The sequence below is a fragment of the Pyxicephalus adspersus genome, chromosome 5, assembly GCF_032062135.1.
Source record: "Pyxicephalus adspersus chromosome 5, UCB_Pads_2.0, whole genome shotgun sequence".
NCBI lineage: Eukaryota > Metazoa > Chordata > Amphibia > Anura > Pyxicephalidae > Pyxicephalus > Pyxicephalus adspersus.
The window spans coordinates 45,045,338-45,072,156 of NC_092862.1; the positions used below are offsets into that span (position 1 = coordinate 45,045,338).

The 26,819-nt window shown below is 37.8% G+C and overlaps 2 protein-coding genes across 3 annotated transcripts in view; one reads left to right on the top strand and one right to left on the bottom strand.

The window, feature by feature from the left end:
- The first annotated feature begins 854 nt into the window (after positions 1-854).
- On the top strand, positions 855-18,458 carry ESCO1 (establishment of sister chromatid cohesion N-acetyltransferase 1). Its single transcript, XM_072411335.1, has 10 exons — positions 855-1,090; positions 6,145-8,036; positions 8,981-9,080; positions 10,293-10,344; positions 11,673-11,796; positions 12,446-12,577; positions 13,014-13,103; positions 13,233-13,376; positions 14,168-14,358; positions 15,156-18,458. Exons 2-10 carry the CDS (start codon positions 6,147-6,149, stop codon positions 15,304-15,306), a joined length of 2,874 nt encoding a protein of 957 aa, XP_072267436.1. The 5' UTR covers positions 855-1,090; positions 6,145-6,146; the 3' UTR covers positions 15,307-18,458.
- A 2,911-nt stretch (positions 18,459-21,369) lies between these two features.
- GREB1L (GREB1 like retinoic acid receptor coactivator) overlaps positions 21,370-26,819 on the bottom strand; it is a 67,890-nt gene continuing 62,440 nt past the window's right edge. For both annotated transcript variants that reach the window (XM_072411336.1, XM_072411337.1), the window contains 3 exons: positions 25,916-26,116; positions 25,522-25,660; positions 21,370-23,972 (listed from right to left, as the gene is read on the bottom strand). In XM_072411336.1, the coding sequence (XP_072267437.1) occupies positions 23,809-23,972; positions 25,522-25,660; positions 25,916-26,116 (504 nt within the window). In that variant the 3' untranslated portion in view covers positions 21,370-23,808. The remainder of the gene's footprint in view (positions 23,973-25,521; positions 25,661-25,915; positions 26,117-26,819) is intronic.

Consider the following 26,819-nt stretch of genomic DNA (forward strand, 5'->3'; position numbering starts at 1 on the left):
TGACGTAGAAAAAAGAACCCGTAAGAAGAGGAGAAGATGGCCGGCCCGAAGATGGATACCGGGACGACGTGGGACCCGATGGTCTCCAGATGGATCAACTATTCTGTGGCATTGAAGGTAAGTGTATTTTATTGTGTTTTGGGTAGTTTTGAGTTTACTTCCTCTTTAAGCCTTGTACAGACAGCGGATGATTGTTGCTGGAGACGTTCTTTCGTGATTGTTTCCTGCAGCAAATAAATGAATGCTGTACACACAATGCTATTCTGTCCTAAGAAGGGGGGAGGGGGGAGGACGAGTGAGCGGCACCCCGTTGTGTTCTCCTCCATAGGGATTGTCCCCAATTAGTTGTTCATCAATCCATAATGTCATAGCTACAAGGACGTCAGGGGACTGCTACACATATCAGATTTTATGACTCCGCTGCTAAAATGAACGGTTGTGCTCGATTTGGCAAACAATCATCTGACGTGCGTATGAGGCTTAGTTTCATCATTTGAAGTGTTATTAATTCTTTGCAGGTTTTACCCAGCAGCAGAGCAATATACCAGCATGTTGATATAAGGTTTTAGTATAACAAAGGGCATTATTAATAATAATAATAATAATAATAATAATAATAAACACCCTAGTAGTACATGACACTGCGCAGCACCCTACACATGAATCTCAGCTCAGCACTCCCCTCCCGGATGCCTGGCCAGGTATGTGTCACATGACCACCAGCCAGATGTCCAGGAGCGCGCGCTACCAGTAAAGCACGGGAGCGAGCACACAGTACGATGCAAAAATCACCCATCAGGGCAATGGGAATGAAAACGAGGCTTGGACCGCAACAATGGGCGGGGCTCTAGGAGTAGTGGCGTGCGCATGTTTGACTCGGCTTTACTGACGCTTTACTGCTCCGCCCGGGAAGTTTCTCCTCTGTCCGGAGCCGGTGAACCCTCAGTGTTTTTATATATACGGGCGAACTGTGCGGTGTCCCGCTAATCCCACACTTCCGGCTATCACTTATGTAGGACGCGCTGACTAGAGGGAGAAGAACCTGATGAGCAAAGAAGGCGGACAGCTCGAGTACGCCCCCCTCAGACCGGTCAGTGGCACTGCTAGGACGTAGAGGTGTATGGCTTGTCTGTGCTCACCCCGTGTGGGTATATACCCGGGGTGGGGGGCATATGAAGGAATGTGGGGGGTGACATTGTCTGGGGGTATCCTGACCCCCCAGCTGTCTGCAGCCAATGTGTTCCTAACATTCAACATGTCTCCATGTGTGGGTCTCCCATGTTATCCTGTACATGGTGATGAGGGAATGTCACTTATTATAGACAGGGAGGAGGAGTGCTACAATGACAGGACAAGGGTGGTAATTACCACTGCACTGTATAATATAAACTATAAATAAATTATGCACTGTATAAGTATTGTGCCCCCCACCTAAAATCTCCTTGGCTCCGGTGTATTATTTAGCCACTTCCTGTCTATATGCGCAGGCCCCGGCACACATGGCACTGATGGTGTCACCAGGAGACTGCTTTTAGTCTTCAGCCCCTGGCGTGTGATTGTGGAGAGAAGAAATGCAACAAGAAGCACCGACCTAGCACCTCCATGGCAGGACCTCTGCCAGTTACCTTTATATTGTAGATCCTCAGCTTCTCTGTTCTTATTAGCGGTCTCTGATCCACCATCAATGCTGCACAACTGCTTGTCACAATCTAACCTCCTGGAAGCTTTAATAAACAAACCAATACCTACAGTGCATAGAAATGTACAGAAACTATAAAGTCATGATTGTAAACTCATGGAAGACGTCTTCCATCCGTTATTGAGCAGAGCGTCAAAGAATTCATGGTGTAATGATCAACAGTGTTCAAACCTGAAATTATTTTAAGCTGGGTAGGAAGAAATTGTAGGCGGGTGACAGCCCCTGTATTGTGACCAAACTCTTCAGTAACTACCCAAAACAGCCGGATGGTTACTGAAAAGTGCCGGGTGATTTGCCCGGCCGAAGGGCTGGGAAGAACACTGATCAATGAGAAGTTGACCTCGGTTTCTTGCAGGACTCTATCTGCATAGAGTTTGCAGGTTCTCCTGTTTGCATGGGTTCCTCTGGGTACTCCGGTTTCCACCCACATCCCAAAAACATGCAGTTAGGTTAATTGCTTCCCCCCAAAATTGACATTAGACCGTAGTAAAGGCATATGACTATGGTAGGGACATTGGATTGTGAGCCCGTAGGGACAGCTAGTGATATGACTTTGTACAGCACTTGTAATATGGTGGCGCTATATAAATACTGTGTAATAATAATCTGATCATTGTTTATTATTTTTACCAGACCAGCATAATTTGTGCTTTGATATGATATGCTGGGTCTTCCACCCGTTGTCCTTTCTGTCCACACATAATGTCTATTTAATCCTCGGTAAGATACTGGAGCATAGAGTGTGAACTTCAGCAAGATATCTCCAATGATGCTACACAACCGCTTATCACAAGTTCTGTGCTATGGCTAATAAATCCTATGGAGGGTTCTTGCTATGCCTGAGCACTCTTTCTCCATGAGATTGAATGGACAGTACACACACAATAGGTGTGCCTGGGAGCAGGGGGAGCTATGATACCCCGTGCCTGGGAGCAGGGGGAGCTGTGATACCCCGTGCCTGGGAGCAGGGGGAGCTGTGATACCCCATCACAGGGCTCAGGAGGAGTCAGACCGCTCCTGGGGATCACCTAGATAAGTGATTAGTAGTCCCTTATGTGTTGCAGTGTCCTGATTTTGCCCTGAGGGATTTCAGCAGCTGATTTTTCAGGATCAACCCAGTGCAGATACAACTACTTACAATTTTACAGGTTTGCATTGCTTTCAATAGTGTTGTATAGATTAGGGCCCATTTGTATGTAAAAATGCTTTCTGAATTCTTCTATATTAGGATTTGTTCATGGCAATAAAATGTACAGTGTTTTCATAGTCTGCGTCTCAACCTTAAAAACAACTACAGAGAAAATATTGTATTCTGTCTGTCTGCTGTATGTCATTATCACCTAAACCATTAAATTCTGAATATGGTTTTATAAACAAGCCATTATTTATGTTTAGCATCACATTTACATTCAGAACATTCATGAAGAGTGATGGTTACAAGATGTTTGGGTAAGCGATGTAACATTGATGGGTTCTTGCAGAGATCAGAATTTATTCCATATGATGTTTCCTGTTGCTTTAGATCAGTGTTTCTCAACCAGGGTAGTGTAGAACACCAGGGTTTCCCCAGAGGTTGCTAGGAGTTTATTGGACAATGAGCAATTTATGCCTCTCAGGTCAGTTTATTTGACACCAATGATTATTTCGGCTTTGTGTAATGTTGACATTTTTTCCAATGGCCAGCAGTATAAGATTCATTCGGACCGTTGACCAACAGCTGAATGTACTGTAAGCTTTGGATTCAGTAATTATAGCAGGGTTTCCTTAAGACCTACAAATGTTGTTCAAGGGGTTCCCACGTATTAAATATGTTGAACAAGGCTGCTCTTAATACATAGCAAGCAAAGCGTATCACCAGAAAAACCACAATTCCCCATTGGTAAAACATCAGTTTCTGTGTTAGGGATGAGCAGAGGGTTCTTGCCTAAGATGCAGGAGGTTGCATGCTCATTGTCTTTAGTGGTAAAAAATGTATCCCTTAATGCACAGTGTTTTACTGAAAAGATAACAATTATTTTTCCAAATATACTATACATTACAGCTTCCGACGTGTCCTGTTCTTTGTAATGTACTTGATTTAGGATAGGATTGCACAATCCTGCGCAGAATTTCACGGATACATGAAGTGTCCACCTATAGACAGCAGTTCCCTGCCATTAGGAAGTAGTAAACACATAAGACCAACAAAATAGAACCAAATATTTAGACTAAGGCTGTGTACACACGTCAGATGATTCTCATCCAATAATCACCTCAGGGCTGGTATCGGACGAGAATCTGCCAGGTGTACAGTGGCTGTCTGACGTTGTCATAGACAAACGACCGTAATGCAAATGAAGGGGAGAGAGCGCAGCGGGATCCTTTCCAACAACAAAAATCTAATGTGTACATAGTCTTAATCTGTACTTAAAATTGAACTAGACTTTGGTTGGTATGGTCAATAGGTTATCTTTATTTTCCACAGTCTAGTTTGACACATCAGGAACCTGGGAACAATTTATAGGAGCTGCAGCACAATTCGAGCAATTGCCCATAATGATCACCGTTGTTTAATCCTTGAAATTTGGTATAGTATTTGACCTCTCCAAGTTTAGATTCTTTATGAGATAAATGCAGATAGTTGCTGTTGTTTCTATAGGAGTAGAGATAAAGTACCCATTCATTGGGCCCTGGTACCCTTCTCCCATCATCCCTGACAAACCACATACATGGCTGTCCTTGCTTCCCCAAGATCTTTACTGTGTTGGTGCAGTTGAATAGTAGGGTGGTCAGGAATGCTGGAAAGTGCCATCAGAGCTCACTAAATCTTCCCTTTCCCTTTAACAGAGGTGCAGCTTTCTGCAGGATTAGGGTTCTTTGTTACTTTTTTTTGGCTGTTGCTATAATATCCTTTTCTGTCTATATGTTCCTGTTTGTTGGTGGACAAGTAGCTATAACAGACCAGACTACTTTCTTCCAGTTTGCCCGCAAAAATATCTCACTGATCATGCAATTTTTCTAAATTGCTCTAAATGTGTAAATGTCTAAATAAAATAAAATAAATAAATAAATAAATAAAATAAATAAATAAATAAAAAAATAAAATAAATAAATAAATAAAATAAATAAAATGTCTAAATGTCTAAATAAAACTCTAAATGTCAGGCTTACCCCTGTAAAGTCGGTGGTTGCCTGGACAGACAGATAGAAGAAATCACTATAGAGGGCACTTGGACATCAATAAAAGCCTGATAGCCCCCCCCCCCATTCTTTAAAATTGCCTAGGGGCAGAGGAATGCTCGTAATAGAAACACCAAATATTTATAGTCATTTACTGAAAATCAGAATTATAATGTTGATCCCAGGGCAACATTGAAGTAAAGGCCATCTTTTCGTAATCTTTCAAAGTGTCTAGCGTAAATAGTATCTCACTTTGATGTACAGATCTCACAGGGTAATATGGGACAGCTGTCCGGATTTGTGGTCACCAGTCTGTTTCTGCTGGCTTAACACTAATATGCCTAGAAGAATGGCTGGAGGTAATGAAAGTGCTGCGAAGCAAGGGGGGTGGAAAATGTAGGTGCTGTTTTTCTTCCTCATTTACAGAAGTTTTAGGGTAATTTATATTTATGGTATCAAGGTCATCCAGGTTTAGACTGTACCAACTCATTGTCGCCACATCTTCACCCATGATTTAGCAATGCTTATATTGCACGTGGGTAATCTAAAGATACAGGGTTGGAGTGTCAGTTATGTTAGGCAGTGATAAATGTCAGCTGAGCTTGAAATATTCAATACTTGTTATGCTTCCGAAATAAAAGGTTCACCATATGGAGACAATCCAGTTGTGGACTGTAGCAATGAAGCATCTCACAGTAATTTTTAAATCTGACCCCAAAGATCATTGTGATTACCTCTTCTCAGCTCACCTACCATGGTGTCATACCAGGCAGTGGTGCCTTCCTGCTTGGTGAAATACAAAGAATATCCTTGTAGTCTATAGGTTATCACAGGTAAACATTCTGCATGGACAGACTACCAGAACTAGGCAAGTATTGAGGAGGGGGGGGGTGAGTAAAAAGATGTTTTAAAAAAGAATCCTTTTTAGCTAAAGTCCCGGTGAACTCTGAAACTGAACTCCGTGGAACTCTTTTTACCTCAAGCTTGGTGAAGATTTTTTTATGAAAATCCATTATTCAGTCACAGTAGCAAAAAATAGGTCTTAAGAGTATGGAACAGTATATGACCAGCGTTAGTCTTTTTTCTACTTTAATGCTGTTATCACTTACATGTTTTTCTTCCTTTGCTTGACTGCTTTCTTGCTGACCTAAATGCTGCAGAATGTTATTATCCAGTAAAAAAGAAATACCCCACTCATCTAACAGGGACATATTTTGTTGAAATGGCGTACATTGTTGGAAATAGCTTGGCAGGACTATTTACTTATGCTTTATTTTATCTTTCAGTTATGACTTCGCAGAAAAGGAAGTCATCCTTGCCGGGGAACGCTGTAAAGAAACTTAAGGAAAGCCATGCTGTTACACCTAAAAAGAGACAAGATGTTTCTACCAAATCTAAAACAAATCGGTGTTCAGCGCAAAAAAAGACAACACCAAAAGCACCTGCAAAAAAAGCCATTAGGAACTTAAAATCACCGAAGGCAGAACCTGGGGGAAAGGGAAGTACAGTTTTAAAAGCTACCAAAAAAAGTACTGTAAAAAATGTGCCTGCAAAGGGTAAAAGCCTGCCTTTAGCCAAAGAGGTGAGTTCTGCTAAAAAGGTTGCACAGAAGTCTTCCAGCAGTGCTTCAAAAATACACAAAAAGAGTTGTTCCAGTGACAGCAAAACAGTGACTAAAGAGTCATCTGTGCAAAATAAAAGTAACAAAATAACAAAAAGCACTAGCAAACGTTCTGCTGTGAAGCAAACAAAAACTGGTAAATGCACGAAAAAGAATGTCACCGCAAAAAACACCTGTAAGCCCAATATAGGTGTAAAGAAAATTGTCAAGAATGTAGTCCATGGCACTCCAAACAAATTATCACAGAAGAAAGCAAGAAAGTCTGATGTGCAGTCAAAATGTAATCAAAAAACTAAAAAAGTAATCAATAAAAAGAAAAAACAAGAAACTATTTCTAGTATGAAAAAACAAGCAGCAGTTAGGAACGCAACGGTAAAAAAATCAGTGGAACTCAAAACAAAAGCACATAAGCCAACACAAGCTGTTCAAAAAGCAACTAGATCATGCAGAATGAGGATAAAGCCATCACAATCGGTTCCACAGCAAACAATTTCTGTGGGGTCAAAAAAGATAGAAAACAAAACTAAGCAGAAAAATACAAAAACTGCTCCTACAAATTTAAAAGCCGAAAAAAGAAAACCTAGAGAGAAGATAAAAACTATAAAAGATAAAAGTAAAACTATTTCAAAACCTGTTAAGAGAAGTTGCCCTGTCAACCAGACCAAGAAATTGGAGAAGTCTGATTCTGTCCCCAACAATGTTGTAGAAAAAGAAGTTACAGTTGGCAATGATTCCATTTCTTGCACTAGTTCTAATCAATTGCTGGATTTATCTTTGAGTGAAAAAATATCCAGTAAAGGCAAAGTTGTAGTAAACACTTTGTCAACTAAAGCTCCATTAAAGCGTAAGAGGGAAAACCTAAAACCTGCAGACGGCACAAACAAAAGTAAAGCAAAAAAACAAAAGGTTGTCAAATCAGAAGCCTATAAAAAGAAAGATCCATCTTCTGAAGATGATCAGAAATCTAAAAGAGTTAGTATCTTGGATTTGTGCAATGAAATAGCTGGAGAAATAGAGTCTGATACAGTTGAAGTAGTAAAAGGACCAAGTTCCCCAATTGGTCCTACTGAGGAAAAGGCTGAAGATGAGAAAACACAAAACCTAGTGGAGCTCTCTCCACCTGCTGTCGAAAAAAGTCCTGTCAACCAATTAAAACGGTTCTTTCCAAGTAAAAAACCACTGCAAATCAAATGTAAGCTGGAGAAGAAAACCAGCCCTGGAACAAAGAATTCCAAGTGGAACAAAATCAAGTTAAAAAATAGCTTTGCTCAAAATAATGTACTCCGAAAACGAGCTGTGCTTCCCAGCCTTGAAATGATTAAAGCAAAAGTTTCACAAGGGCGACAGGCAGTATCTGGTATTCCTGTTTCTCTGAACAGCAAGAAATCTGACATGACATCAGCAACACAGAATAAGCAAACCAAACCTGATCTGATTCAGAAGGTAAAAAACAATACTCGTATACCTGGAAGTGGAGATGTGTTGGAAAAGACATCTGCAGAAAATGGCATCCTGGAAAACCATATAAAGCATGAACTTGAAGCAGCACTTGACGAGGTAATAATGTGTTTATTTATGGTAAACCTTTGGGTGGGATTCTAATACAGATTTAGCTATTACCCATTTTCTGCAAAAACAAAAAAAACTATTAAATGCTCCTGTGCATAGTATGAAGGTCAATCTACTCACAACTAACTTACATTTGGTGTGTTGGATGCTGGGGTCTTAAACTGTATTGCTATTTTTTTGCAGCTTGAAAAAGATAATTATTTGCCTTTGTGTTCCAATATTCGCATTCTGTTGAAGCCTTTTTAAGGAGCTTCCTACCATAAGTTAACTTTTAAAGAGAAACTGTACTGGGAAAATATGTATGCTCACATTGCTGGCCTCCCTTATGATAATGCCAGTTGGCTTTTTTTTAACATTCTTTTTATTCAAAAATTTTCAAGGTTTTACAGGTTAATAATACCAGAGAAACAAATATAAACAGGAAAGATATATAGAAATCACAGGGGTTACATTATAAAGTCCAATAAAAGTCTTTAGTTGAAAACAGTACATCCGTATCTGTGGTATAAAAAAGCATCATGAGTATTTATCCGGAAAAGAAGTGTCGGAAGGCCTCATCAATGACAAAATAATACAGTAAGGCATAATATCGGATAGGCCATGTAATAACATTCAGCATATATGTCAAGATAGTGAACAGTTCAGGTGGCATGTTTACACTTGTGTTTTCCTATAATACATCCAACATTGCGTTAAATTTGTCCAGGTTGCCCAGGACACTGGCTGTAGGATCTTCTATCATCATAAAGTTGTTCACCTTATTTAGCCATAGACCAACAGTTGGCGTGACTGTTGACTTCCAGTACAGTGGGATACAGGAGTTGGTGGCATTATGAGGTGCCTGGTGATGGAACCTTTGTTGTCTTTGATGTACTTTACGTTGTCTGTGCCTAACGTTATCATGGTATTTGTCCCCCAACTTGGCTTGTTAGGGTTTTAGATTACATTTGGATTCAAGTCCTGAAAATTCACCAATGAAGAAAACCACAGTCTCCTCTTCTCCACCAGAGCTCAAGCCACAAGTCATTTTAGGTAAGTGAACAGCAGTTTTAACTGTGCATAATAACAAATTCCTGTTACGTTGAGGCAAACCTTTATTATTATAATTATTATTATTAGCAATAAACAAGTTTTATTTAGCGCCAACATATTATGCAGCGCTGTACATTAAATAGGAGTTGAAAATGACAGACGAATAGAGACTGTGACACAGGAAGAGGAGAGGACCCTCCCTCCCCCGAAGAGCTTACAATCTTTGTAGGTTTAGATAAGAACTGGCAGAAGGATTTGAACCATTGGATGGTTTTACCACTATCTAGTGTTTTTATAGAAAGATTTCGCCCTACTTACTTTCACATTCACAAGTATTTAACAAGACAGGAAACATGAAGAATCTGTAACAGGAACACAGAAAAAAACAGCCTTCCCTTGCAACACGGACACAGGAACCAATTAAAAGCTGAAGGTTTATGGCTTGTCTGCTTTAATTAAGCGACATGTATTGAGCTAACTTTTTTGCGATTCACAATAAATGGCACCATAATGTGTGCTAATGTGTAGTGCAGTAACTCGTATGTTATCACAACATACAGCAATGGATGGGTTTGAAAAGACTCTAAGACAGTGATTTCCAACCACTGTGCCAGGGCACACTAGTGTGCCGTGAGAGACATTCAGGTGTACTGTGGGAATTGAACCAATTACCATTGTTGAGTGTCTGTGCTGTAGTGACTAGCAGAGTAATGTAATACTCTTCCATGTCAGTGGGTGGCAGTAGGTAGCTTAATTGCCTTGTTTATTCTTAGAGCCAAGAGAATTAGCTACAGGAATTTTTCAATGTAAAAAATGTGCCCTGTCTCAAAAAAGATTGAAAAACACTGCTCTAAGAGATCAGGATTGACTGAAATCTAAATATCGGCATTGGGTTGGCTGACCTATTAGGAGTGGATCTAAACTTTGTATGTGTATGTCTCCCTCTGTAGGGATCCTTACAACAAAGCAATCATGTTAAAGGTGTATCTATGGATATTTTGCAACCCTATGCAGGTCTCTCTTGAAATGAACAGATTGTTAACAAATCTTCCTTGTTTCCTTGGGTTTGCCATTACTATTTTAGCTTATTCTTATGTACTGCAAAGCAGTAACTGGTGTTTGTAGATTGCATTGTAGGGTTTGAAGATGATTGGTACAAATTAGCAATAAAAGAGCTTAATAATGAGATGTGGATTTTGAAATCTATTTTAGGCAGTGAATGCAGACAGCTGACAGACCAGATGGCTTCATCTGCTAAGAGAGGGTAAGTGATAAGTCTGTTTTTAACAGTTCTTTACTGCACTCATGATGCGCGGGTGTTGCTGTAGCAGTGTGGCAAGTGATGGAGCTAAGTATCATTGTAGAAAAGTGGGCTGCATTCATCCGGAAACTTACTGATGCGTTTATTGGATTTCAACGTTTTTAATAGCAAATATTATGTCATTTTATAGCTATATAAATACTTCATGATTATTTCGTGATAAAGACCTAAAGAGAAGGGAAAATGGAGAATACATAATTTATGTATTTAGAGAATTTCCTTGATAGTGTTATTTGCTAGTGTGTCAGCTTGCTCACTTGTCCTTACTATGGACCTGATTTAATAAAGCTCTCCAAGGCTGGAGAGGATACACTTTCATTAGTGAAGCTGGATGATCCAGCAAACCTGCAATAGATTTTTTCAAAGTAATTTGCTAGCAAATGTTTTGAGTCCTAGACCAGATCCATTTCAAGTTTACTGGATCACCCTGCTTCACTGATGAAAGCATATCCTCTCCAGCCTTGGAGAGCTTTATTAAATCAGGCCAATGCGTTGAATCTCCGACAGTATTGAACTGCCTTGACAGTATTCCTGAGTGTGGCTTGGTGTTAATTTTCCATACCAAAAGCGATAACCCTGAGCCCTGATGTAAGAAAAAAAATCCTACCTGCTCCCCTCGATCCAGTGGCTTCCTCAGCGATCACTGGCCGGCTTTTGCATCACATCCCCTGTGTGATCGATGTGAAGGGTCGCTAAGCTGGGGAGGCGTGGCCAGGTGGGAAATTTAAAAACAGATTACATTGTAATCTGCTTTTAAAACATTGATCACAGTGATACTAAATCTAATACTAATACTAAATAATACAAAAGTTCATTCTATGATTGTACCCTAGTAAAGTATTTTTAAATTAAGTTTATTTTAGTTATAATTATTTATTATATTATAATTTATGATTTGTGTTTCAAACTTTATCATACCCTTGAGTTATTCCTAAGAATTAAAGGCCAAAAATATTAAACAACAAGGTTCCACGCAAAACAATGTACCGCTTTTGACATAAAAATATGGACATAATCCATATGTCCAATAGACCGCCAGGGGGGTCTATTTTAGCTAAAAAATAGATTTGCCTAATCCAATAGACCGCCAGGGGGGTCTATTTTAGCTAAAAAATAGATTTGCCTAATCAGTTTTTTTTATAATATTTAATCTTTAGTGTTTTGACACCTTGTTTTGTGTCTGTTTTAGGAATGCAAAACTGTCTGTTATTGGATATTGGAATCTTTTTTAAGTTGTTTATATTGATTTGTATGTTTGTTGATTCTGTTAGTGTTACAACAAAACAAGACGTACCAGAAACAAAATCAACTAAACCAGCCTCTGATGCAAGCATTCAGAAAGAAATCCGAAAACTTAAAGAAGGTGTAAATGATAGCAGCAAACAACCTATCATAGTAAGTATGGAGGTTCAGTTATATGCACATACACTTTCATTACATTATGTGTGGTCATTGTATGCTATCTGAAAATATCAAAACAAAATAACATTTCTACAGTGACTAAATGATTTTGATAAATGTTAATATAGCTATAGTATGGCTTTGTATGACGTATGGATGGCTCCAAAGCTGCACACAGAACTTCCTCTGTGACAGTGGACGCCATCCTTTTCGGACCCACGGACCACTAAATTCATCGGCTCCAGACTGCGCATGTGTGGTGAGCCGTGTGTCACTCAAGGGGAAGTAACTTACCTCTGAGTGATGTCATGATGCCAGAACCCACCCACTCTCCCATCGCAGACTCAGCCCAGAGACACAACCCGCCCACCGTCCTGAGCCTGCGCTACATATGGGGGACATGGTCCACGGCTCTGGTCGGTGCGCCCCCCAAGCAAGGTCCGTGGACCACAGGTTGGGGCCCTCTCGTCTATCATATAGAACTAAGTGTGTATATATGTAAGATATTCCTTGACAGAGCAGCAATACAACCCGTTCAAGTAATGCAAATGTTAAAACTAATCTGTTTGAGCGGTCCTGTTTTAAAAACGAAGGCCCTTTTATTTTTGCTGTTGATTGTAAGTCTTAATGTTTCTTGTGTCAGGATGCTGGACAGAAGCGATTTGGTGTCATATCTTGCTCCGTGTGTGGCATGCTGTATACTGCAACAAATCCTGAAGATGAGGCACAACATCTTCTCTTTCATAACCAGTTCATCAGTGCAGTAAAATATGTGGTAAGAACTTTTATTTATTGTATCGCTTTTCCCTTTTTTCCAGGCTTATCTGAAAAGATTAACCTAAAAATATTTGGATTAAACTTAAAAAAATTACCTTTTTATCTTGATTTCTTTTTTTAAAAAAACCTCTCTGTACCCTCCCTGTATATGAGTGGGCCTAGGTGTGCCCATTCTCATAGCTTTATACTTGCCTTGTAAGGTTTAGGCACTGCTGGTCCCAGGAGATTTTGGGTGAGGTTTGATAATGTCATTACTGTTCTCCTTGGAGGCTTTGACATGAGACAGCAAAACTCCCTCTACCCACAGGCTGGCTGCCCCACACAGACACAATGGGAGCTGCAGGGAGGCCACTAGCAGGTCATTTTCCTGCTGCTGTATTTTGAGTACAGCTTCTGCAGTTGAGTTCCTCTTTGATTTGCATTATTTTTTGCAGGGCTGGAAAAAGGAAAGAATTGTGGCTGAATATCCAGATGGGAAAATCATAATGGTGTTACCAGATGACCCTAAATATGCACTTAAAAAGGTAGTTGCAACTTCAATATTTTCCCAAAAACTTATATTCCTTTTTTTTTTTCAAAATGATAATGTAATAATATTTTCAAAATGATAATATAATTTAACTTTTACGTTATTTTTTTGTACTACATTTTAGGTTGAGGAGATCAGAGAAATGGTGGATAATGACTTGGGGTTCCAGCAAGTTCCACTTCGGTTGCATTCCAGGACAAAAACCCTTATGTTTATTAGCACTGACAAGAAAGTTGTGGGGTGTTTAATTGCAGAACATATACAGTGGGTAATTATTGAATTTAAGTCTGATTTGGATTTTGGCCATGCCACAACTACATCATCACAATAGGAGTTAGTGGTATACTTGTGAAGTAAATATTTTATTTATTATTGTATTGTAGAAAGCAATAGTATTAGGAAGCAATAGAAGCTGGTTGCAAACCATCTTTCATGATTAAGCTCCACTGAGCATTTTTCATACCTGGATGCTGTTTAAATGATCCAAAGGTTTTGTAAAGAGGAAGCCAGTATAGTAGAAAGAAGACGGTTCAGTATGGAAACCCCATGCTGCATGAAATAAAATAGTTACCTTATTTACACATTGTAAAAGTACTGTAAAATCTTCCACTAATATTGAGTCAGACAATCCCACTGTCCTGTTTCAAGTGAGTCTAGAAGGTAATGTAGAATTTAGTCACATGACGGTGGGCGAGATTTGCCTTCCAAAACATTAGGCATAATTCAAGAAAGTGTAATGCCATAAGCCTTCATGGGCAGCAGGAGAGGTGCTGATGTCATTAGAAAAGTTGAGCTTTAGTGAACACTATGATGCCAAATGGCACCAGGGGTTGCATGGTTATCGCTCTGTCATTGTGCTGCTACCACTAGAGCCTATAGGAATAATTACTGAATTGGGGACAGAGATTTAGCAAAGATTGCACATTGATTAAGGAGAAAATGCCTACACACGATAAAATAGTTTGGCATAACTGTTTATATTAGGTCAATATTTATTTTTATATTCTATATAAACATTTAAGCTATGCAGATATTTACTAAATGATGGCTTTTTTTTAGGGTTACAGAGTAATTGATGATTTTAATCCAAGTGATCTGGCTACTGACACTGAAAAGTTAATTTCTGAAAGAGTGAAGGCTTGGTGCTGTTCTACTACCCCGGAGCCAGCTATCTGTGGGGTGAGCCGTATCTGGGTGTTCTCTATGATGAGGAGGAAGAAGATAGCTTCCAGAATGTTGGAGTGTCTAAGGTAATTCTAGCCATTCTCTAAAAGATGATGAGTAACAGAGGATGGTTAAACTCAATGCAGGGAGTCCAGCTATTAGAGAACCAAAGGATATGCATTTTTATCTGTGACCACTTTATTCATTCCCTGCTGTCAATGCAGAGGTGAGAATTCTACACACATACATTTATTGGGTTTAGTAAGGGTCATTAGAAGAAGAAGAATTCGCATGCTAAAGGGAAAGAGTGCATATTGACACCAACATAGTGCTTACAGATTGTTTTGCTACTGCATGATATAAAATCTTTACTCCATATAAATACCCCTCGAAATTTCAAACCACTTTTTCATTTGTTTTCTGTTTGGGAAGTAATCCCAAACAAGTCTAGCACTTGCTAGAATTATTTTCTAATAGAGATCTGGGAATATATACACTCCTATTTTAAGGATATGTTGCCCTGTGTTTTTTTTTCTTCCCCTGGATAAACTAGACATTGAGGGGATTTATCTGGGATATGCTGGTTTGTAGTAAGTTTTATTTCCCTAGCGGTTAAACTTTGTTTTTTTTTTTTTTGTTTTTTTCTTTCCACTTGACTAACCATGCTGATTTATTTTGCTGTTCTGACATCAAAACATGGCCAGATCAACATTTAACCACTTTAGCCATTTAACTAACAAAAAGGGACCAATTCTTAGGGTTTGTAAGCCCATTAAAGCAGCTATAGGTTCTACTAAAAACAACTCCAAGCTACTTTATGATGTACCAAAAATGTAACTTTATATTTTTTTCGTTGTTTGACATTTATCATTTCTTCTTACAGAAACCATTTTATTTATGGCTCTCACCTGAATAAGGATGAAATTGCATTCTCCGACCCAACTCCAGATGGCAAGCTGTTTGCAACTAAATATTGTGGCACCAGTCAGTTTCTAGTCTATAATTTTGTTAGTGGACACCAGCCATCTAGTTGAAGAATGGACTTCATAACAACTTAGTTTACAGACAAAGCCTGTATGTTTTTAAATGCCCCTACCAATGAACTCAGGATGTGAACACCCCAAGGGTGATTCATGCGTTATTTTTAACTGGAATAAAAGGATTCACAAAAAGCTTGATTTTTTAAAGCAAACTATTTTGATATCTTTTTCTTCCAAGAGATCATGGTTTAAGTATTTTGTATACAGTACTTTAGTCATGAGTTTGTTCATAGTGGACTAAACTAATTGTAAAGATGGAAAACTCTGATGAGTGTAAACTGAAGTCCTCATGTAGGTATATACAGAAGCACATGATGTGTCTGCAGACAGTCGGCAGCTGTTTGCAACCTTTGTGTTCTCTTGTTCTGTTTTAGACCAGTGACAGCTTTGTAAATTTTAAGAAAGAAGTCTAATTTTAGCAGGTAACCAATAAAAGAAATATGCAAGTATCACATATATATATATATATATTACTTTGAAAGAAGATGAACATTTTAAATGAGGGACTCTACCTAAACCTGAAAAGTTGATGTGGTTCCACTAGCTGCAAAATTTCTTTGCTGTCCTTCTTGAAAGAAATAATTAGAGGGTGAACATTTTTTTTTATTTTTCAATGGGGTTTTAGTGTATATTCAAACAAATTAGGTCATCCAAAAAAATCAAACATTTTAGGAAAACCATATTTATTAATCGGATTACAGTTATGATAGGTATTTGGCACTTTTTAAAAGAAAAGTCAAAACAGTTTTAACAAATCAGCAGAAAGAAAGTTGATCTCTGATGGGCCAGCATTAGGTTTTGTATACAGAAAAATTAAAAATCAAATGCATGCCATGGGTTTTGTGCTCTAAACTTTTTTGGCCACTTTCTCTCATCTACGTGAGGCATTGTAAAGGGTCATTATCCCCCCCCCAGCATGTAATTGGCCTTTTTGGGAGCTTATCCCATGTGGTCAATCAGGAGGCACCAGTACTAATGGATCGTAAATTGGCAGCAAGTCCTAGAATTATATATATATATATATATATATATAATGGCCCAATAGGAAACCCATAGGCCTGCTATTTTAAAATATGACCTTAGGCCATTCCCCCCTCAAACACTGATATGGATTAGTCTGTGAGTCTCTCCTAAAGCTAAGTGGCCCAAACTCACTGACAACAAAATTCTGCAATTAAAAGTGTCACATTGCTGCAACCATTGGTGGAGGGGGTGTTAAGTGCTGCAGATTAAAAACAAGTATTCTGACATATGGTTGTATATGTGCCGCAGCAGGTGAAACCATCTGATACGATTCCTTTTGAGCTGCCCAAGAGCCCTATATATTGATAGACTGCCTTTGCCTGAAGGATTGCTAGTTCTGACATATTCATCATTATGTACAGTTGTGATTGTGGTTCTTTCTTTAATTTAAAATGCGGAAGTGGCTTAATGGACAGGACAGGTAACAAACTCTTGGTGGTGGTGGCACCACCAGCATACCAACTCTGTAGGTGATTGTGCCATTTAGGTTCTCATGGGGGCTGTGTTGGCCCACAGTGAGTTCAATATGAGCTGCAGCAGTTAATCTTAGTTATTCATTTATTTCATTTGCAGCAACTATAAAGGAAAGCTAGGTGTGCTTGTGTTTTTTTTGTTTTTTATTTTAGCTGCGGTTACTGGTGAGGTCGCTGTCTGTCATAATCACCCTCCTGTTGTTCTAAGCATATTCACATTTGTCTATAAAAACCCTTTTTCATCTGTATGCTAATGAATTGTAATTGTTCGATGCAATTGTTCTTAGTTTTTTTTTAAAAAAGAAATCAAAGTCTGCAACTATTGGTACAAATCCTGTTTATATCTGAGTCATGACCTGATTTATGATTTTAGTGTACAGGGAAAAGAGCAGAAAATGTTCGATTTCCTGAATATGTGTCTGCAGATTTGTATGATCTGTAAGGAATCTCAACATCCCTGTGTCCTGCTTGCTGAGATTCAGGTATTCTGTGATTCCTTTTAGATGAAACTATTCTATATTCATGTGAATTGAAAATTGGCTTAAAAATTATGTGAACCTATTTCACTGATTACTAGTGTTAGTAACTGGTATTAAATAGAAGCATTTATAATAACCAGGAAACTGGAAGTGTCTGCCAGAGATGACACTGACTCCACCATGAAGTTTAAATGCTGAGATAGAATGCAGATACTTGCAAGGGTGCGATGGTGATAAATGAATGTCTGACATTTATGGAATGCTGTAACAACTGAAAATAGAAATGTGGATATTGCATAGTTGATTAGAAAAATAAAAATTTATTTTTTTATTGCTGTCAGGTCTGTGAAATATTACCTTGTTCTATTTTTTTGTCTGTTTTGTTTTGTTCTTGTTTCATGAGGGAACATTTAATACAAGGGAACTTTGCATATGATAAAACTGCATTCTCCACAACTAACAATCAGCTTATGCCCATCATTTTTTACAGGCTACAAAATAAAATAAGCTGTACTTCCTGATTTCTTTTAAACATGCTGGTATGCGTTAGTGTTTGTCTCTATAGATCTGTGTGATACAAACACTATCACAACAGACTGGGTCTTTTTTATCTAAGGAAAAGCTATGCTGTCCATAGCAAGCAGAATCTCTATCTCCCACATGTGGGGGAGTATGAAAAAGAAAACCTGACTGGTTGCTGTGAAGCATAGGGTTTCCTTAAATCAGTACAGGCCATGAATGGAGCGCATCATAGGCATCTGTCATGACTAAGCTAATGAGATCTGGCAGGAAGCATCGTACTTTATGCAGAATTCTATGTTAAAACGATTCCATTTGGTTGAAGGTCGCTGGTCTGGAACTGGTAGGTGGACTAGAAGTCAGTTAGTGGCTTCTTCCATCACAAATACATTTCTTCATGCCAGATTCTCCATACACAATTTGTTAAATATTTGTGCTTTTTAATTATTCTGTGCAATGTATGTATACCAATGAGGATTTCAGAGTGACACTTGTCTGCTTTTCAGTCACTCTTTTTTTTAAGGGTTTTTTATACTGTATGTTGATAAACTGCTGTGGCCTTTCTGTAAATGTGTAGAATATTAGTTTTTTTCCCCATCTTTAACAGTTTTGCTTGAATAATTGTAATTAAAGCAATTATTTTGACCTTAAATGTGTTGTCTTTTGTAATTATTTTCCTGTTCCGCCATCACAATGTATTTTACTGGTTTTCTGCGGTCACCACAGTAACAACATTTTATAGTGCACAGGCTGGTATGTTGAACCATGCTTGTGGGATACGTTCTAGAAACTAGTGTCTATGAGTAGTGTTTAGTTTTATATAAATAGCATTGCATCCTGGACTTCAGGATTTTATGAGTCGGGAAGGTATACACATCCATTGCCTTGATATTTAAATGTCCTTTAGAGAGAAGTATAGATGTATAAACGATTTATCCAATAAATGTCTTCAAATATATCATAGCATTATTCCAAGTTGTAAAACTGATTCACCAGTGGATGGTTGGTGGATAATTGTACATATTGCACCGATTTCAGGGGCCCACGGTACATACCCCACTGCTAGCAGCCTGTGCCGTTTCTGATCATGCCCGGTCGGTTCTGTACTTGCACACAAAAACAAAAGAATTAAGCTTTGCAGATAATTTTGCTCACTGTTGCTTATTGTACATGAGATAGTCACAAGGTAAAATGTCTAGCAATTTCCCTTGATGCATTTTGTACCATAGAAGGGTAGCAGAGCCAGAAAGCATGCCATTGTTCCATCTAACAATTGGTTCTCTGGTAAGGGTGTGAATGTAGAATTAGATTTTACTAATGATCACCGAGTGAGAAAGGAGTGTACCAGACCTTTTGTTACTAACCAAAGGAAAAAGCAGCTTGAGAGAGATGAAGGGAGGAGAGTAACAGAAATGGCTGCATTTTAACCAATCAAACATTTGGAACTAAAGTACCTGATTTAAAGGTAACATATGTCTAATGTACAGGTATATGTTTAAATTAGGGTAATGTTTCATCAGTACCTGCTGACCTGTACATTGTACCTTAGCACCCCGTGCAGCAGCTTTAACCACCTGGGTGGTTACCCCAAGCCTGGTTCGGGGTATAAAAAATTGCTGAAAGCGTTTACCCCGGTTAGTCTATCAACATTCAGTGTTTTAGTCCATGTGCATTTTACCTCCCAGTACTCGGGTATGTGTGATATCACCTTAGTGATCAGTCTCCAATGTATGAGCTTTCTCTCTGAGAATTACTTCTGCTGCTTGCATTGCTATTTAAACAGTCTCTAGGATTATCTCTCACATTTAATCATTGCAATCCCCAGGAAAAAAACCTGTCCAATTTGTAACATCTGCAGCAGTGTTTACACCGTTCCTGGACTCCAACAGTCCCTGCTAATTGAGTGATTAAATTTCCACCTCCATTTTCCCCAATGACAGTCTGCAATGCTACAGACAAGATCCCTGCCACCTTCACTGTCCCAGAATAACCTGCCTAATCTGATTTTAACCTTTTATCCTCTGTAAGACCTCCCCTAACAAGCTTGGCTCCCTGACCCAGTTTTGGGTGTTAAAATTATTAATTGGTATATTTAAGTTAAATTTTTTTTCTGCTAAGGAGGGAAAGATCATTAACTTCCATTATTGAGTCAAAAGATTTACCTGTTCTGCCTGCTGTCATACCTTCAGCACTAATTTCCTGCCTATTATATTCTCCATACACCTCTCCTGCACATCATTACCCATGTCATGCCAAAAGGATCCCTCTCCTGCATATACTGCCCACTATTAGTCCCACAATCAACTACTGCACATACTGCCCACTGTTATACCCTCACACTAATCTTTTAAACATACTGTCAGCTATGAAACCAGTTATACCACTCTTACCACACTGGCTCATTGTGTGCACTATTCGCATTGTCTTTCATATCCCAAACCTTGCCCATTCTAAACAGGTAAATTTTTAGTACAGCAAAATACTGTTGCAATGATAAAAAAAAAATGTTAGGACAGAACAGGGTGATTACTTGTCCGGAATCAAAATTAAGGGCTCCTCTTTGCATGTCTTACCAATGATTTTTCACCTTTTAATGACTTAAAATAAAGGAGATACTGTGAAATGTTATTAATTTTTTACAGCCTGAACACAGCCAATCCTTGAAATGGAATAGGAATTTACATTTTTAAAATTTTGTTTGATCTGTTAAAAGTGCATTTGTGTCTAGATTGTTACCATGCCCTAAAGGAGCATTAAAGCTTGCCTATCAGATAAAAAAACTGCACATTTATGAAAGGGTGAGCAGTTTTTTTATATCTGTAATTAGGCTGACTTGGCAATCAAAAACTTAATTCACTTGAATAAAGTACTGATGGCATTTTATTTCTTTTAAAAGGTGGTGATAAGTGACTACACACCTACACTGAGGCCATAAAATTGCATAAAGTGGCAGCAGGTGCTTACTTCTTACAACATCAAAAATGGTAATCAAGTTCGTTTAAAGCTAGAGGAGTTAACAAGTGCATTTCTACACAAAATGTTAATGATTGATTGTTTTATGGTGCCCCAAACCCACATTGCCACTAACATACTAAAGTGCAATGCCCAGGAACCATCAACATCTGCATTGCTGTGCCCTGCAGTTTAAAGACATCAGCATACCTATTTATGTGTGATGTGCTTTATTGGGGAGCCTATTCAAATAAAAAAATGAAATCATCATTAATAATTATAATAATAATAATGAGACTGGCACAGAGCTGGTGTAGTCCTGTCTGCCTCTCCCTGCAGCAATCTATCACTGCTTTGGGTATATTGCTGGCTGTGATTTGTTGCTGCCAAGCTGCACGGAGGTGTTTTATTTAATCGCTCCTCCTGTATGATATGCTACTGTGACATTGAATTGAATCAATAAAAAAAATTGTCTTATTTAGGAGTACACTCCCTGCAGATTCTATCAATTCAGCAAATTATGAATTGGCCTGCACAGCCATTATTCCCCTTCTACGGCTCTAGTCCTAGACTGGACTTTTTAGTAGCATACAATTGAATCCATACAAGAATTTGGTAAATAATTTTAATAATAAAACAGTTCAATTAACAGATAAAATTAACCAATCTGCACACAATACAGCATGAGGTAGACTCACCAGTGAAGCCAAATTCACCAAGTTTTTGGTCATAAAAGTCCCTTTTGAAGCAGCATATTTAAAATTCCCATCACATAAAAGAACAATTTGTATACAAAATAAGCTTGGTGCTGATATACTGGATTACATTCAATAAAGGCATTACCCATGGTCTAGGCAACTTTGGAATAGTATTAGCTGTATTTGATGAAATGACCATTAAAATATTATCTGTCCATGCTTTCTTTGGTGGCAGATCTGTTATCTCAAACAATTCATGTCGTGTTTAACAAACTGTTTTAGGTTTACTGATATCACAAATGACATTTGGTGCTCAACAGGTCTACATGATGAATGTTTTTCCTTCACCTAAAAAAAAAAAAGTAATTTAGTGCAAATCGAAACATATAACAGGCTGGAGGAAAAACATACAACTGTGAAACAACTGGCAGAAAGGATATAAGCAAATGAAATACAATTTTTCTCTGACAATACAAAAAGGCAAATTAAATATAGTCCTTAAATTGTTGCCACATTGGGCCCAATTTCCATTTCATCCTTCCAGGAAATATTCCAGTCTGGAAAATGATTGTTTTCACAGGCCAAAATGAATGGTGACCCCTTTGTTCTTTAAAAGTCCAAAAAACACACAAGAAGGAGCTCACCATTGACAGTCATTCTTCAAAAGTAAAGTAAAAAAATACAAACAAAAAAAAAAAAATATGTGCAACACCAATAAATGCAATGTATATTACATGTAAGCAATTTTTTTTGGTATATAATAAATATTTTGTTCTAATTTGTAAACATTTCAATTGCAATATCTTAACACTATTTCAAACCGAAGCTAAAAATGCTACTTTAAAAGTCAAAAAGTAAGAATGCACTGCAAGTTTAGCTTGGTGTCTGAATAGAATACAAAAATTTGGCCAATTTATCTTTGGTCTTTAAAGAAATAGACATGTGCCTGCTACTGTAGCCATCGTGTTTGCTATTCTCATCCTCCTGTTTGCCAGCTCTAACATAAAACAAGTATTTGAGCGACACCTAATATATCCTTGTTCTTAATCCCAATCTTCCCAGACAGAAATGGAGGGACATGCATTGTAGTTGTGGAATTTTTCTCCAACAACAACTCTCCAATGGCAGAGCCCATTTTTCTGTCTAGACAATTACACAATAGGAGGTTGGTAAATGGTGTGCGTGTGTGTAAGGGTAGATTTAGACATGGAGGATAATGTAAGCTACACATTTAAGTGTATTGTACTTTCCCATTGATAGTTATGGTATACATTCCAGGCTTTTCAGAATAACTGGGGTGCATATTTGTTCTATATGCATTTAGGCTTATCCAATTAGTTTTTGATTACTTTGTTTATAATTTTTGTAACCAGCACGTCAGATATGCAGAGACAAAATCTAGACCTCTCCTTCCCTTGAATATCAATGATAGTTTTTCTTGAATTACACACTTTAAATGTGATTTTAAGAATGGTATCTAAATGTAACTTTTTATTCTTCATCTTTTACAAAAAGATTTTTTTTTAATATGAGAATTAAGGATTTGCTGGTTTTACACAGAAATAACAAAGAAGGGATTAAAATACATTCATGTATCATGGGGAGCAGTGGCAGTGAACAGTTTAGGCACTCTAAACAACTGTAGCATCTGGTAGCCCTATGAAAGAATGAAATGTTCCCTGTGTATCTTAGTTTAGTAAATCATACGCTCCCAAAGCAACAGTTGACTATAGGACATCCAAAGTAATACTTAAATGTCAGGAGAGAAAAGGACAGTGCTCACACTGAAGGGGTGCCAATAAAATGGGCCTTAGCAAGTTGGCACTTCCATTATTTTTTAATTATGGCTTTACCATTTGGATAATATATGGTTTATCACCAATACTAAGAGTATAAATGAACTTTTAAAACACATTTGGCACATTTCCTTCTTCATAAATTTAAAAGGAGGTCTTCAGACAGGTTTATCCACATTAAAATGTTAACTAAAAGAGTCATCATTTAACATGGTTTCTCCAGAAGTCATTATTCGTCGCAAATTGCATTGTTCAATATTTAAAATCCTCATTGGCAATGTAGAATGATTGTTCTGCTTGTCATTTTTTGTGCTAGATATAAAAAGTCTGGCCTGCTTGTGTTTTTTTTTTCCAAGCAGGTCATAACGAAAATTTTGAAACAAAACATAGCAAAAGCACTGAAGTCTTCATTTGCCCAATAGTAGTAAATAGTACTCTTCTGATGATCCATCATTAATCAGGGGCAAGCAATTGGTAATCCAAAAAACACTTTGCACTTGCTCCAGACTGTCTTTTTCATAGTAAAAAATAAATAAATAAAAAAAGTCTTCAACATTCAAATGTGTCGGCCAGTAAGGAAAAAGAGTGGTTTGTCATCAATGCTGTTAGCAGTCTGGAACTCATCTCGCAGGCGGAATTGCCATTCATCCTCCAGCTCCAAACGTACGATAGTCTGCCGCAGAGAACTCCTGTCCTGGCATATAATGCAGAGTGTAGCACCTACAAGTAAGAGCATAAAATAGATGCACAATTATACCCCTGACATGCAAAGGTTTTATTAAAACTAACACTGTATAATAGACTTTATTTCTCATCCTGGGATTTATACAATGTGCCCATCTCCTCAGCTAGGTAAATACTTTACTTTTACTATTTTCTGATACCGGCCCTGTACTCAGTTCAGTACACAGGAGGTATGATACTGGCAGAATCACCAGGTGAACATATAAGGAAAAGGCCAGGGAAACTTTCAGTCACTACATAAAAGGAGTAAGCTGAAATATGTAAACCCTTGGGTTTAGATATGTCTTACAGTAAACTGTTCCTAAGATAAACGCAGGCCTACCTTAACTAGTTGCCTGACTGCTAACCCTATGGCTTCAGTAATTTTGTCAGTAATCTAGGGCATATATCTATATTAGGAAATTAGTAATCAATATCTACATAAATCTTGGTTGGCAACAAGAGTGTCAGCATGACATCCAGGCAGAGGAATCAGTGGTGGCATGTTTTTTTGCAATATTTTACTCCTTAAACCCCCCTAGCGTTCTAATTCCGTCCAAATTTCCATGCAAAAAGTGTTACATTTATTTTTCATGGAAATTTATTTTACATTGTAGGCAATAATTCTTAGCATAACTCACCGAAATATGTCCAATATTTAAAAAACTTAATAGTAAACTTTAAATTAAAAAAACAAAAATACGTTAAAATTAAAAAAATAGTTAAAAATGTAATGTAAGTGTACAGTAGCATATACAATATATATTTACATATATATATATATATAATAATGATATAATAATATAATATAATATATAAACATATAATATAATTAAATATATATTATATGAAAATTTCTTTGTATTGGATGCAATACAGCTATTTTGTATTGAATCCAATACAAAATTATTTGAATTTCTCACCGATCTACCCCCACCGGGAAACCCCAGAGATCGTCTCTGCATTGCGCGGCTGAAGATCGAAGAAGAAGAACGTGTCCCCAGGACCTGCGGAGACCAGCAGGACGCCGGGGGAGGACAGCAGAGCAAGGTAAGTGGGTTTTTTTTTTTAGGTTAAAGTTACCCCGAGTGTGATTCAGGATTACCGCTATTTGCAGGTAAAATCCACCCTGAGTCACACTTGGGAATACCGCTAGGGGGCTTAAAATCCCAAACCAATTTTTTTTTTAATTTGAAAGTAAAGGAATTTAACACTTCACATTTTGATTTCCTCAGCTTATTCTCCAGATATTGGGTATTAGACAAAGTAGAAAGCATGGACATGCAAAACCAGATGAAATGCAAAGCCCAAATCATGTTGTATACACCATCCAAATACAGACACAAGCTTTAAACTTGTGGTTTTGCTGCTTTTCTTTTATTATTGTATCCATGTTAGGCAAGGTATTATATGTGTAAATATGACAGTACTTCCAACTCTTACTCAAATCTAAAAATAAAATGAAAGTCTGCTGGGGCTTTATTATTGTAAAATAACCTAACAATAGTAATCTGTCTGGTCAGAAAATTTAAAGGGAAGCATCTACCTTTAAGAAACTTGAATTCCTTCAGCATCTTTGCACAGACAAAGGAGTCACACAGGTAGAGCAGAAGTCCACTGAATGTTAGTCCATCACAGTTCACATTTACAGAGTGTGGTCTGGAGCTCACATAGCACAGTGTCACCTGAAATGTGGAACATCAACAATTCAATATATAAACATTGACTTTATGAAAAGACATTGGTGTGTAATGCTTTTAATTGACCATACATTGAGGAGATACTGACCAAATATTATGTTTAAAAAATGTGTTTAACTCTCATTTATTAAACAGTAGTGCTTGTCCCACTGATCAATCGAATATAGGTTTGGAAGTACTAGGAATAAGTATTATCAGTATCGGGCAGAACAATGTACCATGTCTGAAGACAATGCTTACCTCAGGTCCTAGATTGAGGTAACAATCTATAGCCAATAGTGGGTTCCTGGGATTGTTTGGGGATTTTGGAAACAACCTATGAGCACTGTATTGAAGAAACTTCTCCAGCAGGAACTGAGCCGGAGCTGCCAGGAGAGTCTGCTCACTGTCTGGAGCGCACACATACTGCAAAGGGGAGACGGCGCTAGCACTCTCTGATATCTACACAAAACAGAAGAAACACAGTAAGGTGGCAGCTTTGTCTATACACAAATTATAGCAAACTTAAGCTAGCCATACATAAATCATGATCATGCTACTACATAACACAACTCATGCACAAATCATTCTTTATTATCAATTCTCTGAAATCTATCAAATGGAAATAACTTTCTATATTTTCATTGTTAATCTTTCAATTACTAGAGATAAAACTTGGAACATTAATTGAGGGCTCTCTAAAACCCATAGAACATTTGTATGGTCAACAAAATGTTTCAACCTGACCAACAAGGGCTTTTTTATCACATACTGTATAAAGTGTTGAAATATATGTAAATCCTATAAACCCAATCAACTTTATTATGTGTTTCCTTTGGCTTGTATAATGTACTGAAAGCTTGTAAACTTTAACGAATGCAAAAAAACAAAAATTAATAAAAACCTGTTGAACTTGTCAGAAATGTACACATGTTCTGTGACCTGTGCACTTATTCTCAGAGAGTCATCATCTACTTCATATATTGTACTGCAGAACCATTGGCCTTTATTTTGTAGAGATCTGAGCCCTTGTCAGCCCTTAATCGGTGTGCATTTCCGACACATCAAAAGGTATTTTTCTGCACTTGCAGGATAAAACCTATGAATATGTGTATGTATTGCAGAAATGAAATATACAGCATACGTTTTTTCTTTTATTTGCTTG